This window comes from Nilaparvata lugens, chromosome 2 (genome assembly GCF_014356525.2).
Source record: "Nilaparvata lugens isolate BPH chromosome 2, ASM1435652v1, whole genome shotgun sequence".
NCBI classification, from domain to species: domain Eukaryota; kingdom Metazoa; phylum Arthropoda; class Insecta; order Hemiptera; family Delphacidae; genus Nilaparvata; species Nilaparvata lugens.
In genome coordinates this window covers 92,511,205-92,532,256 of record NC_052505.1, presented here as the reverse complement: position 1 = coordinate 92,532,256, position 21,052 = coordinate 92,511,205, and the positions used below count along the sequence as shown (strand labels likewise).

Genomic DNA, 21,052 nt, shown 5'->3' with positions numbered 1-21,052 from the left:
TATGGTTGATGATCCCCAAATTAGACGAACTTATTGCGTGGGGAGCGGTAAGTTTTGACCAAATTCTCACATTGATCTTACAACTCATGTTAATATAGCCAATTATTGAGTCATCTTTTATTTTTCATAGCTAACCTCATTAACATGATTCTTTTACCTTCTTTCAAATATTATAAATAAAACTACTACCATGCAGTTGTCAAAATAACCTAGTTGTAAGGTAAACAACTACTAAAGAATTTGATATAATACATTTTTGAGATGACGATGAGTGACAATAATTCGTCGCAAGACACCAGTAGGCTTACAATAATCAAAAAATGTAATTAATGTACTGTAAATATAATATATTTACGGAAATTGTACTGTAAATATAATTTTTACGGAATTGTACTGTACGATTATGAATCTTGAAGAAATGTATGATTGTCATATAATTTACGATATTGAACAAAATATTTTTAACAATCTATTGGATCACACTCTTATAGGTACTCATTGAAGAGTCAAATGAACGTATTGTAGTAGCTGTTGATGGGTCTATAGACGAACAACCTGGTTGACGTTGTTGACAACTTAGCTGTCAACTTACTGTGTTGGATGATATGTTGTTCGTATGTGGACAGGTTGGCAGTTGTAGCAACCCGTTGGTGCTACAAATGTGTGTGGAAGTTGTAGTGTCTTAGTACTCATGGACGCCAACTTATGACTTATCAAAACCTTTGGGTGGGCTTAAATGTACGGGGGTATGACCAACTAAGTTTTCAACCAAGTTTTTCGTCTATAGGGGCCTTTATAGCTCACATAGGCTTGGCTACTTATCTATTCTTAAACGTCAATTACATGGTTTAATTTTGATCTACAATGGTTCAATAATTGAACTTATTCTGTCAATAAATTGGATACCTTACATAGAATTATTAGGTAGATATCTAACATTCCGGAAGTCTCGCGGTTGTAAAAAGTACAACAGTGTCAGATTTTTGCTGCACAAAACTATTGAATGGGGTGGTGTCAGTGAGTCACCTATGCATTCAAAAACTTTCCCCCATCACTCCACTGAGTTGCAGTATCATCCGAGCAATCAAGTGCCATTTAGTCGCGACAGTGCATAAGATAGGGAAAGACTGTATACGGGGACTGTAAACGAACCAATAATACAGAATTGATGGCTTTGCTTGATGTACGTTATTGGGCTATGAAATGGTAATCATCCAAATGTTCATAGGCGTGAAATAATCCAAGAAGTTGGAAAAAGAAATTATACAATTAATTAATATGTTTCGACAGTAAACAGATTACATAATACTTGGAAAATTGGATGTTGTTCGAAATACAACACGCGACTGCTCGTGTTATTGAGTAGGGCGCGACTACCGGAAGGTTAATTATTTCATCATAAGACAGGTTACATACTATGATTTAGTTGATTTCCATCAATAACTAGCCAATTAACAATACAATTTTTCATTTTTCTGTAAGAGCACAATATATATGGGCATCTCTTGATAAAATGTCTAAATTGAATTATCTGGATGTCTATGTGAACACGGAAGAGTTACCATACTATCATTATTTAGAACATTTAAAAATGAATTAAGTTCAGGTTTGGTTAACCTCTACTCAGAAGCCCATATAGCCTATTTTACTTCAATAGGATGTTGTGATGTAATTTAGACTTAGGCCCGGTTGCACAACAGCCGGTTAAATTTTAACCGTGATTAATTTCACGAGAACCAATCAGAGAAGGCGTTTTTGAAAAGACAGCATCTTTGATTGGTTCTCGTGGAATTAATCACGGTTAAAATTTAACCGGCTGTTGTGCAACCGGCACTAAATCGGTTACATTGCGGATGGGACTTTAATGAACTATGATACTAAAAATGATATCAATTTTGTGCCATATTATTATTGATCGATCTGCTTCTCTGTTTCATGAACCATGATACTAAAAATGAAATTAGTCTTGTGCCATATAATTATTGATCGATCTGCTTCCCTGTTTCATGAACCATGATACTAAAAATGAAATTAATCTTGTGTCATATAATTATTGATCGATCTGCTTCTCTGTTTCATGAACCATGATACTAAAAATGAAATTAATCTTGTGCCATATAATTATTGATCGATCTGCTTCTCTGTTTCATGAACCATGATACTAAAAATGAAATTAATCTTGTGCCATATTATTATTGATCGATCTGCTTCTCTGTTTCATGAACCATGATACTAAAAATGATATTAATTTTGTGTCATATTATTATTGATCGACCTGCTTCTCTGTTTCATGAACCATGATACTAAAAATGAAATTAGTCTTGTGCCATATTATTATTGATCGATCTGCTTCTCTGTTTCATGAACCATTATACTAAAAATGAAATTAGTCTTGTGCCATATTATTATTGATCGATCTGCTTCTCTGTTTAATGAACCATGATACTAAAAATGAAATTAGTCTTGTGCCATATTATTATTACCGATGTACTACAAGCACAACAATATGGCTAGTTTCATTAGACAGCTGAATATGTGTAAGTAGTTGCTATACATAATTTATAACCTATTCACAAAATTGGACAGTATTCAATTCAATTCAATCCATAACCAGTCTTTAAACTGGATAGATGTCATAGAAATTAAAAAACCTAAACGTTCATAAAATTTATACAAACTATCGAGATGGTATGTCAAAGAGACAAATAAAACGACTGATCTCCTCTTCACTCAAGGAATAGAGTGGAAGTTTGAGGAGTTTATCTCGAAGCACATAGCAAGTAGAATCAACTTGCCAATATTATATAAGTATTATGGCCAAATCCTATTTATTATGCCTAGTCCACACTTTGGCCCAGTCGCTGGTAAGCTTGGCTGCGTTGGTCATGCCATCCACACTGCAATGTGGTCTATGCCTCATCAAGCATCAAGGCCAGCGGTAGCCAGCTATAGATGATATAAGTTCGATTTTGCCGTTAAACAGATCAATGATGGAAACTGAAAACATCAACTAAAAGGAACACAATAATAAAAACTATAAAAAAATAACGCGATAACAATCAGGCCTATAGCAACTCAATTACACAGAAGAGCAGATGACAAAACAGGAAACAGCACGAATTGGTTGACAAAAGTGTGGATGGGTGGTTTGCCAGCGCTGGCCTTCATTGGTCTTTGCTGGTCTGGTCTTCGCTCGAAAAAGGCAACCTGTGGCAAACCACCAATCAAAACTCTGGCACTCGTCGTCATTGTACGCATTCGGCGATAGTGTGGATACTGCATTAAAGTATGCATGCAAGGAATCCAATGCTCATATTACAATAATAGCAAAATATCGGGGCACCGAGCTTCGCTCGTTATTTATTTATTGACTTTTGATAAACCTAACACAATTCTTTAAAATGATTGGGGAAGTACTAACAGGCAAAGCCCAAAACTGTTTCTTCTCGAGTTTTGATTTATGCACTATAAATAGTCCAGGAAATAGGTTATCTTCCATACACTTGAATTCAGGTTCAATTTTCGGTGTAAGTGCACGTCCAGTGCCAACATACCTATTATCAAATTTTTGGTTGGGATCGATTTAGTATGTTATTTTGAGCACAAAATCACAAAAATTAAACGGCGCTCACTATTGTTTTTTAAATAAACTAAGTTCAAAGTAGCACAATTTTACATGCATTTAACCTACTCTGCTACCTCTGCTACTTTGAACTTAGTTTATTTTTAAAACAATAGTGAGCGCCGTTTAATTTTTGTGATTTTGTGCTCAAAATAACATACTAAATCGATCCCAACCAAAAATTTGATGACAGGTATGTTGGCACTGGACGTGCACTTTAGCCCAATTTTCTGTTCAAACATTTGAAAACAAAAAAATATAATTTAGATTATATACAAACCAAATTAAATAAAAAAATAACACTCACTAATCACTTGAAATTGTCAAATAATGATCAACTTTGAAAATTATTATATACTCTAGTTTAGGAGGATTATCATGTAATGTCAACAAATCAGATTATGTTGATCAAATCGATTAAATTGTCTAGCTTGATAAAATTTGTCGCTGATTGATTATGATTACACAGCTGGAAATAACTCTGTCTCTCTCCCACACAGTCACACGCATCCTCTGTTATCGAGAGACGACGAAATTATCATCTGTTTTCCAAGGATGAATTATCCTTTTAATGTCGTTCAGCAAGTTTTCCAAAGAATGAGACCTAGTGCAATCGAATCTTTATATCATAAACCTACTGCTACTATGATCCAAATTTTGCGAAAATCGTTAGAGCCGTTTTCGAGATCCGTAAAACATAAATAACCAGATATATACAGATATTGCTCGCTTAATATAATAGGATATTTCATTAGTTATAATAATTTGTATGGTATGAGGTGTTGTGGTATTTCTCCATAATTGAAAGAATAAGACTTTGATATTGTCAATACCACTATAGGCATTTGTTCAATAATTAATTCACATTACAGAACCAGGTTTCATGGTAACACCTACCATATCTTCAGCTGAACTGTGGTAGGTGTTCTTCAGTTCAGCTGAAGATGTGGTAGGTATTACCATGAAACCTGGTTCTGTAATGTGAATTAATTATTGAACAAATATAGTGGTATTGACAACATCGACGTCTTATTCTTTCAATTTAATTAGTTGTTATTCGACAAAATATAGAACAAGCTGTTTAAAATACAGTAGAAACCTCTCAACGGAGTAATCCTTTACACTCTGGGTAACTACTGTCTCCAGTAAGCTACTTACTTATCATTAAATTCAACTCTTATTGTAATTTAATGTTATAGGCCTAATTAGACATATTTCATCGTGATTAAATCATTTTTTAGCAATGTCCAATTTTATTCATTCTTTGTTGCAGATGGCTTCCACAAGAACTTATCACTGGAATCTGGCTGCGCCAAAATGGAAGACGTTGTAATAGAGTTTTATCATCCGTGTTTCCAGAAGAATAATCCCAATTTACTCCAGAATATCAAGCGAAAGGTTTGTATGTAGGGTACTCAACACTAAGGACATTGGTGATAAAGCTGCACTTCTTTTGGTTCAGTCCACATCAAAACCAATCATTCTTTTCCTATTTCAATCTTATCTCCATCCACTAACAGCCCACAAACACGATACAATGATATAATAAACATGATACAAATACCGGGTGATTACAAATGAAATAGACAGTTTGAATAGCTTGTAGAGAATTTATTATTTAAAAGTTTAGATCATTACTTACATGATTACATAGAAGAATTCTTGAAGTTTTTATTGAAAATTTACAGATGTTCAATGTGTGCACCATTTGCAACACGTCAGATATCAACACGGTAGTCAAATTCTGACCACACACGACTAAGCATCTCACGGTTAACTGTAGCAAGAGCATTTGTGATTCGTTGTTTAAGATCATCGATATCAACAGGAAGCGGTGGTACGAAAACTCTGTCTTTAACATAGCCCCACAAGAAAAAGTCGCAGGGCGTTAGATCCGGACTACGAGGTGGCCACGGCTGAAACACAACGTTTTCCTTACTTGCACGGCCGATCCATCGTCTAGGAAGATGTTCATCCAGATACCCTCTGACGTCTGAGTACCTGAGTACCAGTGAGGCGGAGCTCCATCTTGTACAAAAATGAAGTTACAACTATCTTCATGGAGTTGAGGCATTAACCATTCGGTTAACATGTCCAGATAAATTCTTCCGGTTACTGATGGTTCTTGGAAGAAGAAAGGCCCGTAAACCTTTTCACAAGATAAAGCGCAAAACACGTTCACTTTAGGAGAATCGCGTATATGCTGTACAGTCTCTCTTGGGTTTTCTGTTCCCCATACTCGTACATTATGTCTGTTAACTTTTCCACTAATGTGAAAAGTGCATTCATCACTGAAAATTAGGCGATTAAACAATGTGTCGTCATTTTCAAGACAATGTTGCATCTCTTGACAAAAATTTTTACGTACAACTTTATCATTGTCATTTAAACTTTGTACTAACTGCAATTTATAAGGTGTCATTTTCAAACGTTTCCGCAGAATTTTCCACACAGTAGGTTGAGGAATTTGCAATTCTAAACTCGCTGATCTAGTCGATTTTCCTGTACTTCGTACAAAAACATTACGAACACTATCAATCTTTTCTTCTGTAATTTTTTCTTCCAGTACTTTTCTTCTTACGCACACATCCACTGCTTTCAAAACGTTCATACCAGTCATAAATTGGTAGCCTTGTTGGTGGTGGTTTACCGTATTTTGTTCTGAAATGACGCTGCACAACAGTAACAGAGTTTGTTTTGGCTAATTCAAGAACACAATAAGCTTTCTCCACTTGAGTAGCGGCCATATTGCTAAACTAAACTGGCTGTTGTAACACGGAGCAGCCAACAATAGCCAGCAACAGTTCTACCAACATAAACTTTAAGAAATTCCCTACAAACCTATATCACTTACTATGTTGAAATACACCAGTTTAATTCTGTACAGGCTATTGAAGTTGTCTATTTCATTTGTAATCACCCCAATGAAAACTTATTTGTTAAAGTTTAAGCGGTGTACATACGAGCGTTTGCCTCTGGTGAGCATAGCATAGTGGCTATGGGCTTGCATTCGCACGTCTGTACACGGGCGTTGTTGAGGGCTTAACTAGACCCTGGAGTTTAGAGATCACATTAGACTCTGTAGTTTATAATTTCGCTTTCTGAGTGAAGGGCTTATAAGTCCAGGACTTAAATTAGATTCTCGTCTCTTTCCGAGTTGATTGTTTATCAAAAATTGTCAAGTCCAGAACTTGGAACAGCGTGATTTTAAACCCTCGACTGGGGTGGGGTTTAAATTTAAGCTTTTGACTCAACCGAGAAACACAATTCAGTTATAGTTTTGGAGTAGATGAATAGCCAAATAGATGTCATGGAATACCTAAATTATTTTGATTAGCCAACCTCCCAACTTTTTTTATTGTGTACTTATCAATTAATAGATGTGGTTGATAACTTATTGTACTTTTGTGTTTTGTACTTTGTGACATTGATCATTTTCATGTATTTTATTTGTTTTTATAATTGACGTTTGCCATATCTGTAATTATTGTACAGCTTTTTATGCAATACAAATATTTATTATCATTATTATTATTCAGATGCTGTCCAATTTATTGTTTAATATGTAATTTAATAGATGTGTGTTTGCGCAGATGAACGCACGCGGCGGAACGGCGGGCGGGGGAAGTGGTGGAGGAGCCGTGAGCGCTTCACCCGACCCGATGCTGGTGAGTCAGCTGTTGCTGGACGTGAAGCGCATGAAGTCCCGACAGGACTCGGTCGACTCGCGCTTCAATCAGCTCAAGATGGAGAACGAAGCCCTCTGGCGCGAGGTGGCCATCATGCGCCAGAAGCATATCAAACAACAGCAGATTGTCAACAAGGTAACTTTCATTCTATTGCAAATCAGATTGAAATTTTTATTCAAAATTAGATTGAAATTTACTTATTTGGAATAAGAAATACGTACAACCAGAGTGAATATAAGACTAGTTTATAAACAATACATCACACAAACTGTACTTCCGAAATTAGAATCAATTTTGATTTTCAATAATAGTGTTTTATGTCACTAGAAGGGCCCGTTTGCAGGGCAAGAATGATGTTTCTAGTCGAGGCGTTAGCCGAGACTAGAATTTCATTCGAGCCCTGCAAGAGAAATTCACGTCCAAGTAAGGCTCAACTCACACTTAAGCGACTCAGGTCGAGAAGAGACTCGACTCTAATCGAGAGCATGTGTTTCCAAATGGTGACACTCAGACCAGTCGATTCTAGTCTCCGCGACATCACCATTTGGAAACACATGCTCTCGACTAGAGTCGAGTCTCTTCTCGACCTGAGTCGCCTAAGTGAGAGTTGAGCGTAACGTACAATATTTTTTGTCATAATCTAATAAAGAATAATTGGGGAATATAAAATATTACCTGCTTGTGCTGAAGTTACTACACGTATTCTATAAACATAACCCAGTTTACAAGTTTGACAAAACTTCCACCTGGAGCGTTAAAAGACGGTTTCTCGTACCAGTTTTGCTGTTCCCAATTCGGAAGTAGGAAACATACTCGACTGTAAATAAAACATATGATTTTATTACAGTATAGTATGCTGTAATGAGAATCATATGTTTATTTGTTCTACAATCAGCTGTTTACAGGCTTGATTTCATGGATGTAAAACAGCTGAAATTGAATGACTATGACAAAAATGTGTGTTACGTTGTGACATTGCCGTAGATTTAATATTTTTACAATTTTCTTGTTCTCAGTTGATCCAGTTCCTATTGACCGTGGTGCAGCATCCGTCGAATGGATTCAGCGTGAAGCGGCGAGGCCTGCCTTTGATGCTGCAAGATCACTCAGTTCCTAGCAATCAGTTGAATAAAAACAATCAGGTAAATTGCATCAACCAGTTTTTTGTTCTTATTTTAGGTTAGGTCAGATTTGGTTAGGTTGGTAGCGTTGTAGCAACCAGTTTTTTGTTCTTATTTATTTATTCAATACATCCATAGGAAGGCACACAGACAAATTCCAGTAAGAGCCTTAATGACACATCTCTATCAGCGTAAATTCAACTACTTGCTTATCTACTTTGAAAAATATTAGATTTTATTTGTAGAGTTGACAGTTTATCAACATAAAAACCCAAGAACAGCACTTTGCTTCCTACTAAAATGATTGTGCTGTAAACAGCTATCAACCAATTCATGAAATCAATGAAACAAAATAACTATTAACTATAAACTCTAAATAACTATTAACTTTTACCGAAACAATCCACAAATTCATGTATTCAGTTGATGACTCACCAATTATTCATGAATCACGAGTTAGTCTTAGTTTATTGTAGCAGTTAATAGTTGCTCGAATTCTATATGTCATGCATATGAATAAAATCAATCAGATTAGTTGCTGCACAATATTAAAGCTTCCCTTCCGTTACAACTAGTAACTGGAGAGTTACTGTATTTTTTTGTAGGTTGTGAAAAATTGCGCAAATGAAACTACTGTATAGGCTTATCTACTATAAATATTGAATTTCATTTGCCAAGTTGACAGTTCATTAACATTGAAAAACAACAAAAGGATTTCGCTTCCTGTTGAAATGATTCTGCTCTTAGGCTCAACTCACACTTACGCGACTCAGGTCGAGAAGAGACTCGACTCTGGTCGAGAGCATGTGTTTCCAAATGGTGGCACTCAGACCAGTCGATTCTAGTCTCCGAGACGTCACCATTTGAAAACACATGCTATCGACTAGAGTCGAGTCTCTTCTCGACCTGAGTTGCGTAAGTGTGAGTTGAGCCTAAATAGTTATAAACTTTTAAGGGGAGTTACATCAGTCAAGTTTCTTGAATTCAGGTTTTCTTAACGTCTGTGTTAGATGAATGTACAGTATTTTTGAAACTTGAAGTCAAGTTTACAAGAACAGAAACTTGAAAACTTGAATCCAGTATATCAATGTAGACCCTTCTTCAAGCTTTGTTCAATCAAGTAGATTTTGAACTTGGGATTCAACTTGAATCTTGAGGGAACAATGCAAACTACAAATGGGAAAATGAGATAAAAACAGTTGTCAGTCAATGTAGAATGTATAGAAACAACTAGATAGAAAAGTACGATGCAAGAAAAGTATGAAAAGTAAGAAGAAAACTTTGATATTAATTAGATTTTTTAACTTGATAATTATACACTTTTGAGGTTATGAAAACTTGATAACAAGTTTACTTGAATTCAAGTTTTTTTAACGTTTACTTGACTTCAAGTTGTTAAAACCAGTTCAACTCAAACGTTAAAAAACTGGAATTCAAGTAGACTTGACCAATCAATGTAAACGCAGCTTTACCGTAACAATCCATGAATTTAATTGATGAATTGCCAATTCAACAATTCATGAGTCACAAGTTGGAGATTTGTATCACAGAATGGTTGGTCGAATTCTATTTTTCAAAATATTATGTCAAATAATTTATGTCCACGTCTTGATCATTACTAGAAAATAGGAAGAGATGGAAATTACTGAGAAATTGCAATTATTCAAATGCTAATGAATTAATATAAAGAGAATAAATAAAAATCTCAGTACCCTTTTTTTTAAATATTTTAATGTGTAGATTGTGAGTCGGAGGTTTTGATTCCCTAGTATTAGTGACAAAATATTTTAAAAAAAGGGTACTGAGATTTTTATTTATTCTCTTTATATTTATATTACAAGTAGCCCTATACAGGAAAGAAGTAATGAATTAATAGTTATTATTAAACGAAAATCCAAATTAGCTGTTTACCCTGTTGTCAATATTTGCAGTAGTAGTAGTAGTCTTCTGGGTGAATTACAGCATTTAATTTGGATTTTCGTTTAATAATTATTATTAAAATAGGAGGAGATAGAGTTGAATATTATGAATTTCTCACACATACAATAATCAGATAAACCTTTTGTCAACATTTCAGCATTACTCCAACTACAATAATTTGAACTTGCTCCAACATACACAAGACTATGTATATAGAGAAATGATTATGACTAAGACTATGAGTATAGAGAAAGAGTTCAAGATATTTGAACTTTTATCATAGATACACTATGATAAAGAAAAGACAATAATTTATATAGTAAAGTAAATGTTTATTAGTAATATTGACATTTTACATCAGATTAATCACTTAATGTTACAGACTATGGATAGAAAAATGGAAATTTTGCTATATTTATTATAAAGTATTCAAATTTATGATTGCATAATTTTTGGTAGACTATTAAAAGGTAATCAATATTCTAAGAATTATTATTTTAATCTATTGGGTGACTACAATTCTGTTTCCCAGTCTATCAATAATCAAGTTTCAAGTTTTCATGATTAAAGTTTCAAGTTTATGTGTTGTGATAATGCATTTTATAAGAATTTGAGTTATATTTATTACTTTTAATACTTTTTAAGAGTATGTAATTTATTTCAATGGTGTGTTAAAGATGTACACAACTGTGTTGTATTCTTATATGAAGGTAATTTGCATTTTCATAGCATTTTGTTAGTTATTTGTGTAATAAAAAACTCTTTTCCAAGATGAATAAATTCTTTTTGAAACGTCTAGTGAGATTCCCTGTCAGCTCTCTGTATTATAAATAGCACCAAGATAAATTATTATCATTCTAATAATATCATGTTAAATATTAACACAGTTACTTTTCCTGATACACCCTATAGTGTGGTCCACGTTATAATGGCAGTGGATAAAGATAGAAGAATAGCGATGCCGATTCTCAGCATCAATTAATTAAATTTCTACACTGTCAAAAACATAATTGTCATCGTTAAGGACCTAGAAAAGGATAGCATCAACTGCATTGTCGAATGATAGACAAGGATAGCAAAACCAAAGTTGATGAAATACTGTCATTATAACGTGGACCTCACTATACCTCCGCTGCTCCAATATGATCTAACATATTCGAATACATGCTTTACTTTTTAACACTCTCAGCTACCTCCTTTGATACACTTTTTACTTTCCTTGCCCTATTACCATAGGTAAGGAAAGGAAAGTATTGCTTTCCAAAAAAATTTAGGTACCCAAATTTCATGTTTTCTATACGTTTCAAGGTCCCCTGAGTCCAAAAAAATGTTTTTTGGGTGTTGGTCTGTGGGTGTGTGTGTCTGTGAACACGATAACTCCATTCCTAATCAACCGATTGACTTGAAATTTTAAACTTAGGTCCTTATACCATGAGGATCCGACAACAAGAAATTCAATAAAACTCAATTCAAAATGGCGGATAATGGCTAAAAAACCATGTTTTTCACGGTTTTCTCGAAAACGTCTCTAATGATTTTCTTCAAATTTATACCATCGATAGATATTTACAAGCCCCATCAACTGACATGAGTCTCATTTCTAGGGAAATTGCAGGAGCTCCGTAATATTCTTGAGAAAAATGGCGGATAATCACTAAAAAACCATGTTTTTCACGGTTTTCTCGAAAATGACTTGACCGATTTTTTAAAAATTTGAGTTCTGTATAGTATGTATTGTAATTTATTTCAATGGTGTGCTCAAGATGTACACAACTTTACACCATTAGTTGTATTATTATATGGAGGTCATATTGAACATTTCTTTTTGTATTTTCATAGCATTTTCTTAGTCATTTGTGTAATAAAAAAGCTCTTTTCCAAGATAAATATTTTTTTTTAATCAGGTCAAGGTCAATTCGTTTTAAAACGTCTAGTGAGATTCACTGTCAGCATTATAAATAGCACCAAGAATATCATTCTAACAATTCTGACAGTTTAAAGTGAATCTTGATATAAATATTTGAGGTAAAAACAGAGTGAAACGGCGAAGGTAAGAGTGTTTTAGAGAATAAAAAGTCTAGGGCCCGGTTGCACAACAGCCGGTTAAATTTCAACTGTGATTAATTTCATAGAGATGTGAACAACTAATCAAAGAAGACGTTTTATAAAAGACGGCTTCTCTGATTGGTTCTCGTGGAATTAATCATGGTTAAAATTTAACTGGCTGTTGTACAACCGGCACTTGATATTGTCCAACCACAGATTTAGTGGATTTAAATATCAAGTCGTTTTATTCAGTATGAATTTCACCACAATATCACATTCACATCTTCTCAGAAAATGTATCAGAGAAGACAGCTGAGGGTGTTTAACTAATGCATGTATCTAAATGTCTCCGCTACCTTCTACCCTACCTTCGACGCTCCAATTTATTCCTGACACATTTGAATACAAGGGGATTACTTTTTAACCCTCAGTTACCTTCTCCAATACACTCTACTTTCGCTGTTCCAATATGTGCTAAACTATTTAAATACATGCATTACTTTTTCAACACAGTTACTTTTTTGTTACACTCTACATCCGCTGCTCCAATATGATCTATGGTGAGGTCCACGTTATAATGGTAGTGGATAAAGATAGGAGAAGAACGTGGCCGATCCTCTGTCCAGTCAATGCCTTCTATAGACAGTAGAGCTGATACAGGTTTATTGATGTAATAATATTAACTGTCCATTTTCGTTTGAAATAATCAATTATATTCTATTAAGCATGAAATTATAATCTTAAATAATTTCATAATGAATTTTCATTATTAAGTTGAAATATTTCGTTAGTTAATTATTAATTCTATATTGTTAAAATATGAGCTGGCAACAGAGCAAAGCGAGAAAGAGATATCGCTATCCGCTTTGTTGAATGATAGACAAGGGTAGCAATACTATTGCTAATTAAAAACTGCCATTATAACGTGGACTTCACTATAACTTATTTGAATACATGCATCACTTAACAACACTCTCAGCTACCTCCTCTGATACCCTCTTTGTTGCTCCACTAAGATCTGTTCCTTTGACAAGCTTATACAGCGTACAATTATATTATCTTGTTTACCTATAGCAATGGATGTAATGATTGTTGTTGTTAATACGATTTATCACTAGCGATAAATGTGATTATAGAAATGAATTTTGTTGTCAATTTCAGAGCCTGTCAGAAGTGTCTCGATCGCCGACTGGACCCGTGATACACGAGATCGATCCAAACGAGTACGCCGCCTCTTTGCTCTTGAACGATGTGCAATCCGCATCTCAACAGACACCCGACCAGCAAGTCAACGATCAGTAAGTTCAACTAGTAAAGCCATTTATTTTCTCATAAAAACCCCATATCTATAGTGAGATTTAAGTTTTAAAGATAGCAAGGCTCTACTGGACCAAGGTCTATAAATACAGGTCATGACACAATCCCGTGATGCATTGCAAAATTGCCATATTATGGGGTTCTAGTTCACCAATTTTCAAATTTATCAGCTGTTATCATTATAGATTGAAACAACATGATGTGTTCATTTTGTTATATTGTTCAAGGAATGTTGCTTGGCTTTGAATTGTAAAAAAATTCTTCCCACAGAATAATCTAATATTTAGATTCCAACTAGGAACTGAATTGTTGATTTTTAGATTGGGAACTTCAAACTCTTTTTGAGGTTTGCCTTTTGTCCCAATGCCTTATGAATCATAACAAGTTACAAGAATAAGAACAATTTTTGATGATAAAAAGTGAATTATTGATCCATTTATTATTGAAATTTTATTCTTAAAAAATCGAGAACCTGAATTTACATATTATCTGAGCCAGAATATTGTTTTTAAAAAGCATAATGCATGATTTTGTTATGAGCAGATTGGAATATTTCAAATGTACCGCCATAAAGACCCCACTTAATGGCCGCTCCATAAGGAACACGAGTGTCATGACCTGTATTTATAGACCTTGTACTGGACGGCAAGGCTTCTTACGGCTGAACAGTCAAGGACGGGCGTTGGATAGAAGAAGAAGACGTTTTAAAGATGATTTTTCATCGATCCATTCCGAACTGCGATGTAACAACACACTATTTTGATGTTTTAAACAACGACATGCAGTCATCTATTAATGTAAATTTACTATTTTATTCATTACTGATTGGAATACTTACGGGCGGCAAGCGTCCATTTTCAACAGTTGACATTTTGACTGTTGAAAGTGGACGCTTGTCGTCCGAAAGGACTCCAGTCTGTAAGTAAACAAAAACAAAATTGTTTATTTACATAAATAAATGACTGCATGTCGTTGTTCAAAGCAACAAATAGTTACTCCAGTCAGTACGTGAACAAAATTGTTTATTTACATAAATAAATGACTGCATGTCGTTGTTCAAAGCATCAAAATAGTGTGTCAAGTTTTGAAGTTAGCACTCGATAAACATTGGTTTGCTATGCTTGTTTGTCATTAGACAAAGAAGATAACTCCATCCTTTAACATCCTGTTTTTTCATCCTTTAACAGCTCCGAATCGTTTGTACGCTATGAAGAGATGAAAAACATCGTTAGAAATGGTCTCTATTTGTGTTTTTCACTATGTAAAAATACCACAGCACCATACATAAGACAACCGTAATGCTATGAGGAAATATTAAAAGCTATTTTCTGTTTAGCTCTGAAAGTTATATTTGTACATGTATTTTGATTATTGAGTTAGCAAATAAGCAATCTAATCTGCCACATACTATATTAGTGCAGGCAACAAATGAGTTGGGTAAATGACAGTTTTCACACTCAACGATACCTCGACAGTACAGCAAGCTCTCCGATTGGTTGATATGTCAACTTAATCAGCCAATCGGAGATCTTCCTGTCGTGTCGTCGAGGAATCAGTAATTATTGTGGAAATGGGTAATGAGTGAGAGTAGAATGTGAGTTCATTTATTATCTTTCACAACATTTTGTTTACTATTTCATGTTCATATTCAAATGTGAAACTGCTCTAGTGTTGTCTTGCAAGAAGTGTCTACTTAGCAACTCCACATTATTCCCTGCTAAAATATTGCCCCCCCCCCATCACAACATCACATTCACATATTATTCTGTTCTGCGCCTCTAAATAGCACTTCTTTTAATTGTCCTGACCATAGAGAAAATATAGCAAAAGAAAATAGTTCATGCTATTGGCGTGGAATAAAACAATCTTGGAGATTATATATATAAGATTATATATGATAATTCTATGGTATTTTTATTCTATGGTATAGGTCGTTTATGTTCCAAATTTCACTATTATCTCAAGCTGATAGTCCACATAGTTATTTTTCGTAAAGCTATGTGAGGCTGGTAGTCTCTCTTACTGACCCGTTCTTACACTCTTACTCGGCCAAAAGTAATAATCGACAGTAATCGGCTTGAGATAACAAAAAATTGGCATGAAAATTGGAACATAAACGATCTACAGGGTTGTACAGAGGAAACGCATGTTTTTCGAACAGCCAGTACCCGTCAACGGGAGAGGGTATTGCCCTGGAACGAATGTTGGCAGACGACCCATACTATGCCATTTCAGTTGCTATGAGCGTTTGATTGTATGCCATCGTGTGTTCGCTGTTAAGCAGTTTTTTAGAAACAATGAATTTTTAGTCACAATGCAACGCTTTTTCGTCAATATTGTAGAGTTGAGGGTCGAGGTGCAATGCCCGATCGAAATACTGTACTCCGATGGGCTGCAGCGTTTGATCGACTCGACGACACTGACTCGGTCTACATTTTCAAGAGTACGAACTGAACGGGAAAGACCAGGTGTTTCTTTTTCATCACAGAACTAGTATTCCTAAACGCTGCAGTCCATCGGAGTACAGTATTTCGATCGGGCATTGCACCTCGACCCTCAACTCTAAAATATTGACGAAAAAGCGCTGCACTGTGACTACAGATTCATTGTTTCTAAAAAACTGCTCAACAGCGAACACACGATGTTGTACGTTCAAACGCTCATAGCAACTGAAATGGCATAGTATGGGTCGTCTGCCAACATTCGTTCCAGGGCAATACCCTCTCCCGTTGACGAGTACTGGCTGTTCGAAAAACATGCGTTTCCTCTGCACAACTCTGTATATCATTGGATATCTTTTTATGCTATCTTTTCTCTAAGGTCCTGACTTATTTCATATTCAGTGTGTATCATCATGTATTGTTGTAAATTATAACTTCTTGTCAATTATTTATATTTAAAAGTGTATCTTGTTCAGAGCGATCACCTTCAAATTTTGTGTGGATCAAATCTGTATTGTTTGGCCATTTTTCTTGTTGACAGGTTTCAAAGAAAACATCTAACATACTTGTACACTAAATTTAAAGTGTTTAATAGATTGAAAACTTTCAGCCTCTCTTCTCTTGATAGATTTTGATGAAAATGTTGGATTGTATTTAAAACATTTGTGACTGAAATTTGACTTGTAGTCTTGTTACTTGTTGAAAGATTTATGTGAAATGTTAGAAATTTTACTTGTAGCCTTGTTGATTTTTGCCAGATTTTGATGAAATGTTGTAGATTATCTTTGAAACATATTCAGCTGAGATTTGTATTATAGAAAGATGTGGGGCTTCTGTAGCTTTTGAGTATAGTTGAGCTCGGTTTATTTATAGTAATAGTTGAGCTCGGTTGGTTTTGACAGGACGATAACTACTGACGCGACCGCGACCACAACAGCTGACGAATTGCTCGATTTGCCCAATCAGCTGTTGGCAGAGCAACTATCAGCTGATGGCGACGAGCAGACTGAACAGCTGTTTGCCAGACCCAAGCAGATTAGGCCCGGCAAACGACGCCCCCGGAAGCCGGCCGCAACTAAAAAGTTGCCGAGCAAAGTTGCCGATGTGTGTCCCGGTCAACCTGATATCGATGGGTGTGTCTTAGTTGCCTAGTAATCACTCGTTTGTAGATGTGTTATACTTTCGGTTGGGGTTTTAGTCTTTAGTTGTCATCACTTGTTTGTAGATTGGTTGTAAATCTACAAATTTGCTCGTTATGCTATTGTTATCACTTTTTTAATTTTCTCATTTTAGGTTAGGTTTTTGATATTTCTACGCTGCTCGTTATTAGTTCCTTGTAAATCTGTAAAACTTTCTTTTCAACATTAAGTATTTTCTTTATATGCTTGTCATTTCTTTCAAAATCTGTCAAATTTGTAGGGTTCTTATTTTGTTCATTTTTAATTTGATCATAGGTTTTGTCTCTTGGTAGCTATTAGATGTTGTCTTTTTGTAAATCTGTCAAATTTCAGCCTTGTTTTTCCATTTTAGTAGTCACTACCGCTTTTAATATTTCAAATAATAGCTAAGTTTTTTAGTCACTCCTGCGTCTCAACTTCAGGCGGAACTTAACCTCCAATACAACATTTTTATACCTCAGCTGAGCCTGTGTATCAAGTTAGAAATATTTTGCCAATTAGTTCTTGAAAATGCCGAGAAAACGCAGATTCTGGGCGTATCTTTGAAATTGTTTTCAAATCCGTTCTTAGTGCCCCTTTAGATGGCCAACTGAACAAACCTGCCAAATTTTAACGTATTTAGTCCAGTAGATTTTTAGTTCTGTTGATTATGAATGAGTGAGTGAGTGAATGAATCAGTGCTATTTCGCTTTTATATAATATTCATTTAGGGCCGGTTTCCGAGCTCGGGATTTAGCTAAGTCCTAGACTTTAAACAGCTGGAGTCAGAAAATTGATTTTCCAAAACGGGGTGTAGTCGCATCATTGTCATATCAAGTTTGCTTTTTGTGTAGTTGAGAAGTTGATATTGTGGTAATTATTCATATTGAATGAAAAAGACTAAGAAATTGTCAAAAAACCACTGATTTATTGATAATTAGAAAGACCGGTTTCGGTTATTACACCATTGTCAATCTCTGATGAACAATCTCTGCTGTTTATCAGAGATTGACAATGGTGTAATAACCGAAACCGGTCTTTCTAATTATCAATAAATCAGTGGTTTTTTTGACAATTCCTTAGTCTTTTTCATTCAATATCACGTTTGAATGAAATTTCGAAAAACTAGAAAATTGAACACAAAATAAAATAAAGAGAAAATAGTGTAAAGTTTCAGCTATTTTGAATTATTTAGGAATGTCTAATTTCGTCAAGGGAAAAACGTTTGCAATTATAGAAATGAGAAAATAAAAACTACGACTACTGTTATAAAAGCTGCGACTATGCCCCGTTTTGGAAAGCCAATTTTCTGACTCCAGCTGTTTAAAGTCTAGGACTTGGCTAAATCCCGAGCTAGGGAATCGGCCCTTAGAGTATGACAGATACACAACAAATAAGTCTAAAATGGGTACCTACATAATATATTCATACACTCTGTTGTACATGAATTGCTGTTTCAAATTTAGTAATTATTGATTTATTCATTTTTACATATATTAATTTCTAATCTTTATTCATAATCAATGTATGTTTTCAATTCTGAGTATGACCGAATAATATTTTGTTCTGTTCAGGTTGGATTTGGACGACTTCCCTCTCATAATCAACGGCTCCCAGGCCCTGGAGCAACTCACCAATCTACCTACATCATCCAATGATGGCCTATTGCCTTCTGACAATGATGCCAACATTGAAGCTCTCACAACACCGATCACTAACCTAACAGCTGATTCATCCATTGCCAACCTTACAACGGACACGCCCATAATCAGTCTATCAGCTGATTCGCCTATTACCAACCTCACAGCTGATGTGCCCATCATCAGTCTATCAGCTGATTCGCCGATTACCAACCTCACAGCTGATGCACCCATAATCAGTCTAACAGCTGATTCGCCGGTTACCAACCTCACAGCTGATGCACCCATAATCAGTCTAACAGCTGATTCTTCACCAATTTCTAACCTAACAGCTGACTCGCCGGTACCAATAGTGATCCCTGCGTCGCCGTACAGTGCTGATTTGGCGGATATTGTGGACAACAGTCAACAGCCAATTGTCAATTGTCAACAGTCGATTGTGAACAGCACAGTGCCAATTGTGGCCGCCGACAAGTCTCGCTACAAGAAGATGGCGCCTAAACTTGTCATTCCCAGCCAGCAGTCTCAGGTAAATCTCGAACATTTATGTTATTAACAATAAATGAGGAACATAATATTGGAATAAAATCTAATTGCAAATTTGAACCGTGCATAATTTGTCATTCTCAAGACATCTCATTTTGTAGATAGAAATAGAATCACAAATTTAAATAGAACCGCAATGAAGTAGGGTAACCGTCCACTGGAACCGTATTCAACCGATCCGTTCGGCCGTTGGATCGGTCGAATCTGCCGGCCGTCAACTCGGCCGAATACGGTCGTCCATTGGAATCGTTTTCGTCAGTTCAGTTCAGTAGTTGGCTGGTTGCCAGAATGTGAAGTGGTAAGCTGATTCTTCCTTGTTTGTTTACTTACAAAGTCTGTAAGATATCATCAATCGAAAGGATTTCGATGAGATTATGCTACTTGAAAGTACCTATTAATTATCATTTATTTATTTATTTATTTATTACATTCCACAATCACAATATAAATTTTAATTCCACATCAGTAGAATTTTCTACATTTCTCCACTTGAATTCAGTTTTTTTCTCTTAGTTTTAGAAACAAAAGAGATTAACTCATAATTTCCCTAACACATTAAAATAACTGTTTAAATTCACATATATTTATTCATTTATTTATCATCATACAAAAATAATTATTAAATATTCATTTATTAACTAAATATCAACAAAAGTAGAAGTGGTACTTTATCTTAAAAACTTGAAATGATATTGTTTGATGACTTTGGATGAACGCTATGACACAATTATAGAGTATGATGATGTGTTTAATTTTCAGCCGTCATTGAAATAGACAATGCTTGTAGAACATCTTTATGACACAGAACAACTTCAAAAAATAAAAACAAACAAGACTGTGAAACAATTTTAGGTTAGGAACACTTTGTTGTCTCAGCTCGACTAGTTAGTTCGGCCGGATAGAGCCGGAAAATCCCATTCAATTCGGATCGAAAAATTGATCGTCTGGAGACGGCCGTGCACTGCCCTATGAACCTGTTGCAATGGACGAGCATCTATTCCTTTCTTTTTTGGAGGATCGTTCGGTTGAGTTCGGTAGTTTTCGGTCGATGCTAGTTCGGGCGAAAACGGCTCTAGTGGACGGCCCACCATTGAAGTAAAATAGAAGGAGAATCATAATGAAACATCACAGCATACTATGCATATCATATCAAATCAAATCAAATAGTACTTCATTCATCATTACATTCAGACAATAAATAGTGTCATGATAAAACTAAAGAATAACTAATAAATAATAATCATCAATTGAGAAATTCTTGAAATGAATACGGCCTAATTGAAATTAAATGTCTTATCAACTTGTTCTTGAAATCCGCCCCTCCTTTCTCTGATATTAAGTGGTAAGACAAAAAATTGTCTTCTGTGTTGCTGAAATGCATAAGTTCTTCTTGAGCGTGTATGATACTGATGGTTCACATATTCTTCATTTTTGAATTTTAGTGTCAGAATTCATTCCATGATGTATAGCCCATAAATGGTCAAAGTGTTGAGGCTTTTACATTGATATTAGTAATGTTAAGGTGCGTACAGATATACGCGCCGCGAACATGA

At 35.1% G+C, this 21,052-nt stretch overlaps 1 protein-coding gene across 3 annotated transcripts in view; it reads left to right on the top strand.

Moving 5' to 3' along the window:
* The first annotated feature begins 2,472 nt into the window (after positions 1 to 2,472).
* The window catches only part of LOC111048335 (heat shock factor protein), a 32,092-nt gene continuing 13,512 nt past the window's right edge, over positions 2,473 to 21,052 (top strand). For 2 of the 3 annotated variants that reach the window (XM_039422117.1, XM_039422116.1), the window contains exons 1-7: positions 2,473 to 2,537; positions 4,896 to 5,020; positions 7,216 to 7,446; positions 8,328 to 8,453; positions 13,560 to 13,696; positions 17,059 to 17,289; positions 18,888 to 19,482. In XM_039422117.1, the coding sequence (XP_039278051.1) occupies positions 2,486 to 2,537; positions 4,896 to 5,020; positions 7,216 to 7,446; positions 8,328 to 8,453; positions 13,560 to 13,696; positions 17,059 to 17,289; positions 18,888 to 19,482 (1,497 nt within the window). In that variant the 5' untranslated portion in view covers positions 2,473 to 2,485. The remainder of the gene's footprint in view (positions 2,538 to 4,895; positions 5,021 to 7,215; positions 7,447 to 8,327; positions 8,454 to 13,559; positions 13,697 to 17,058; positions 17,290 to 18,887; positions 19,483 to 21,052) is intronic. The other variant, XM_039422118.1, reaches the window with a different exon arrangement.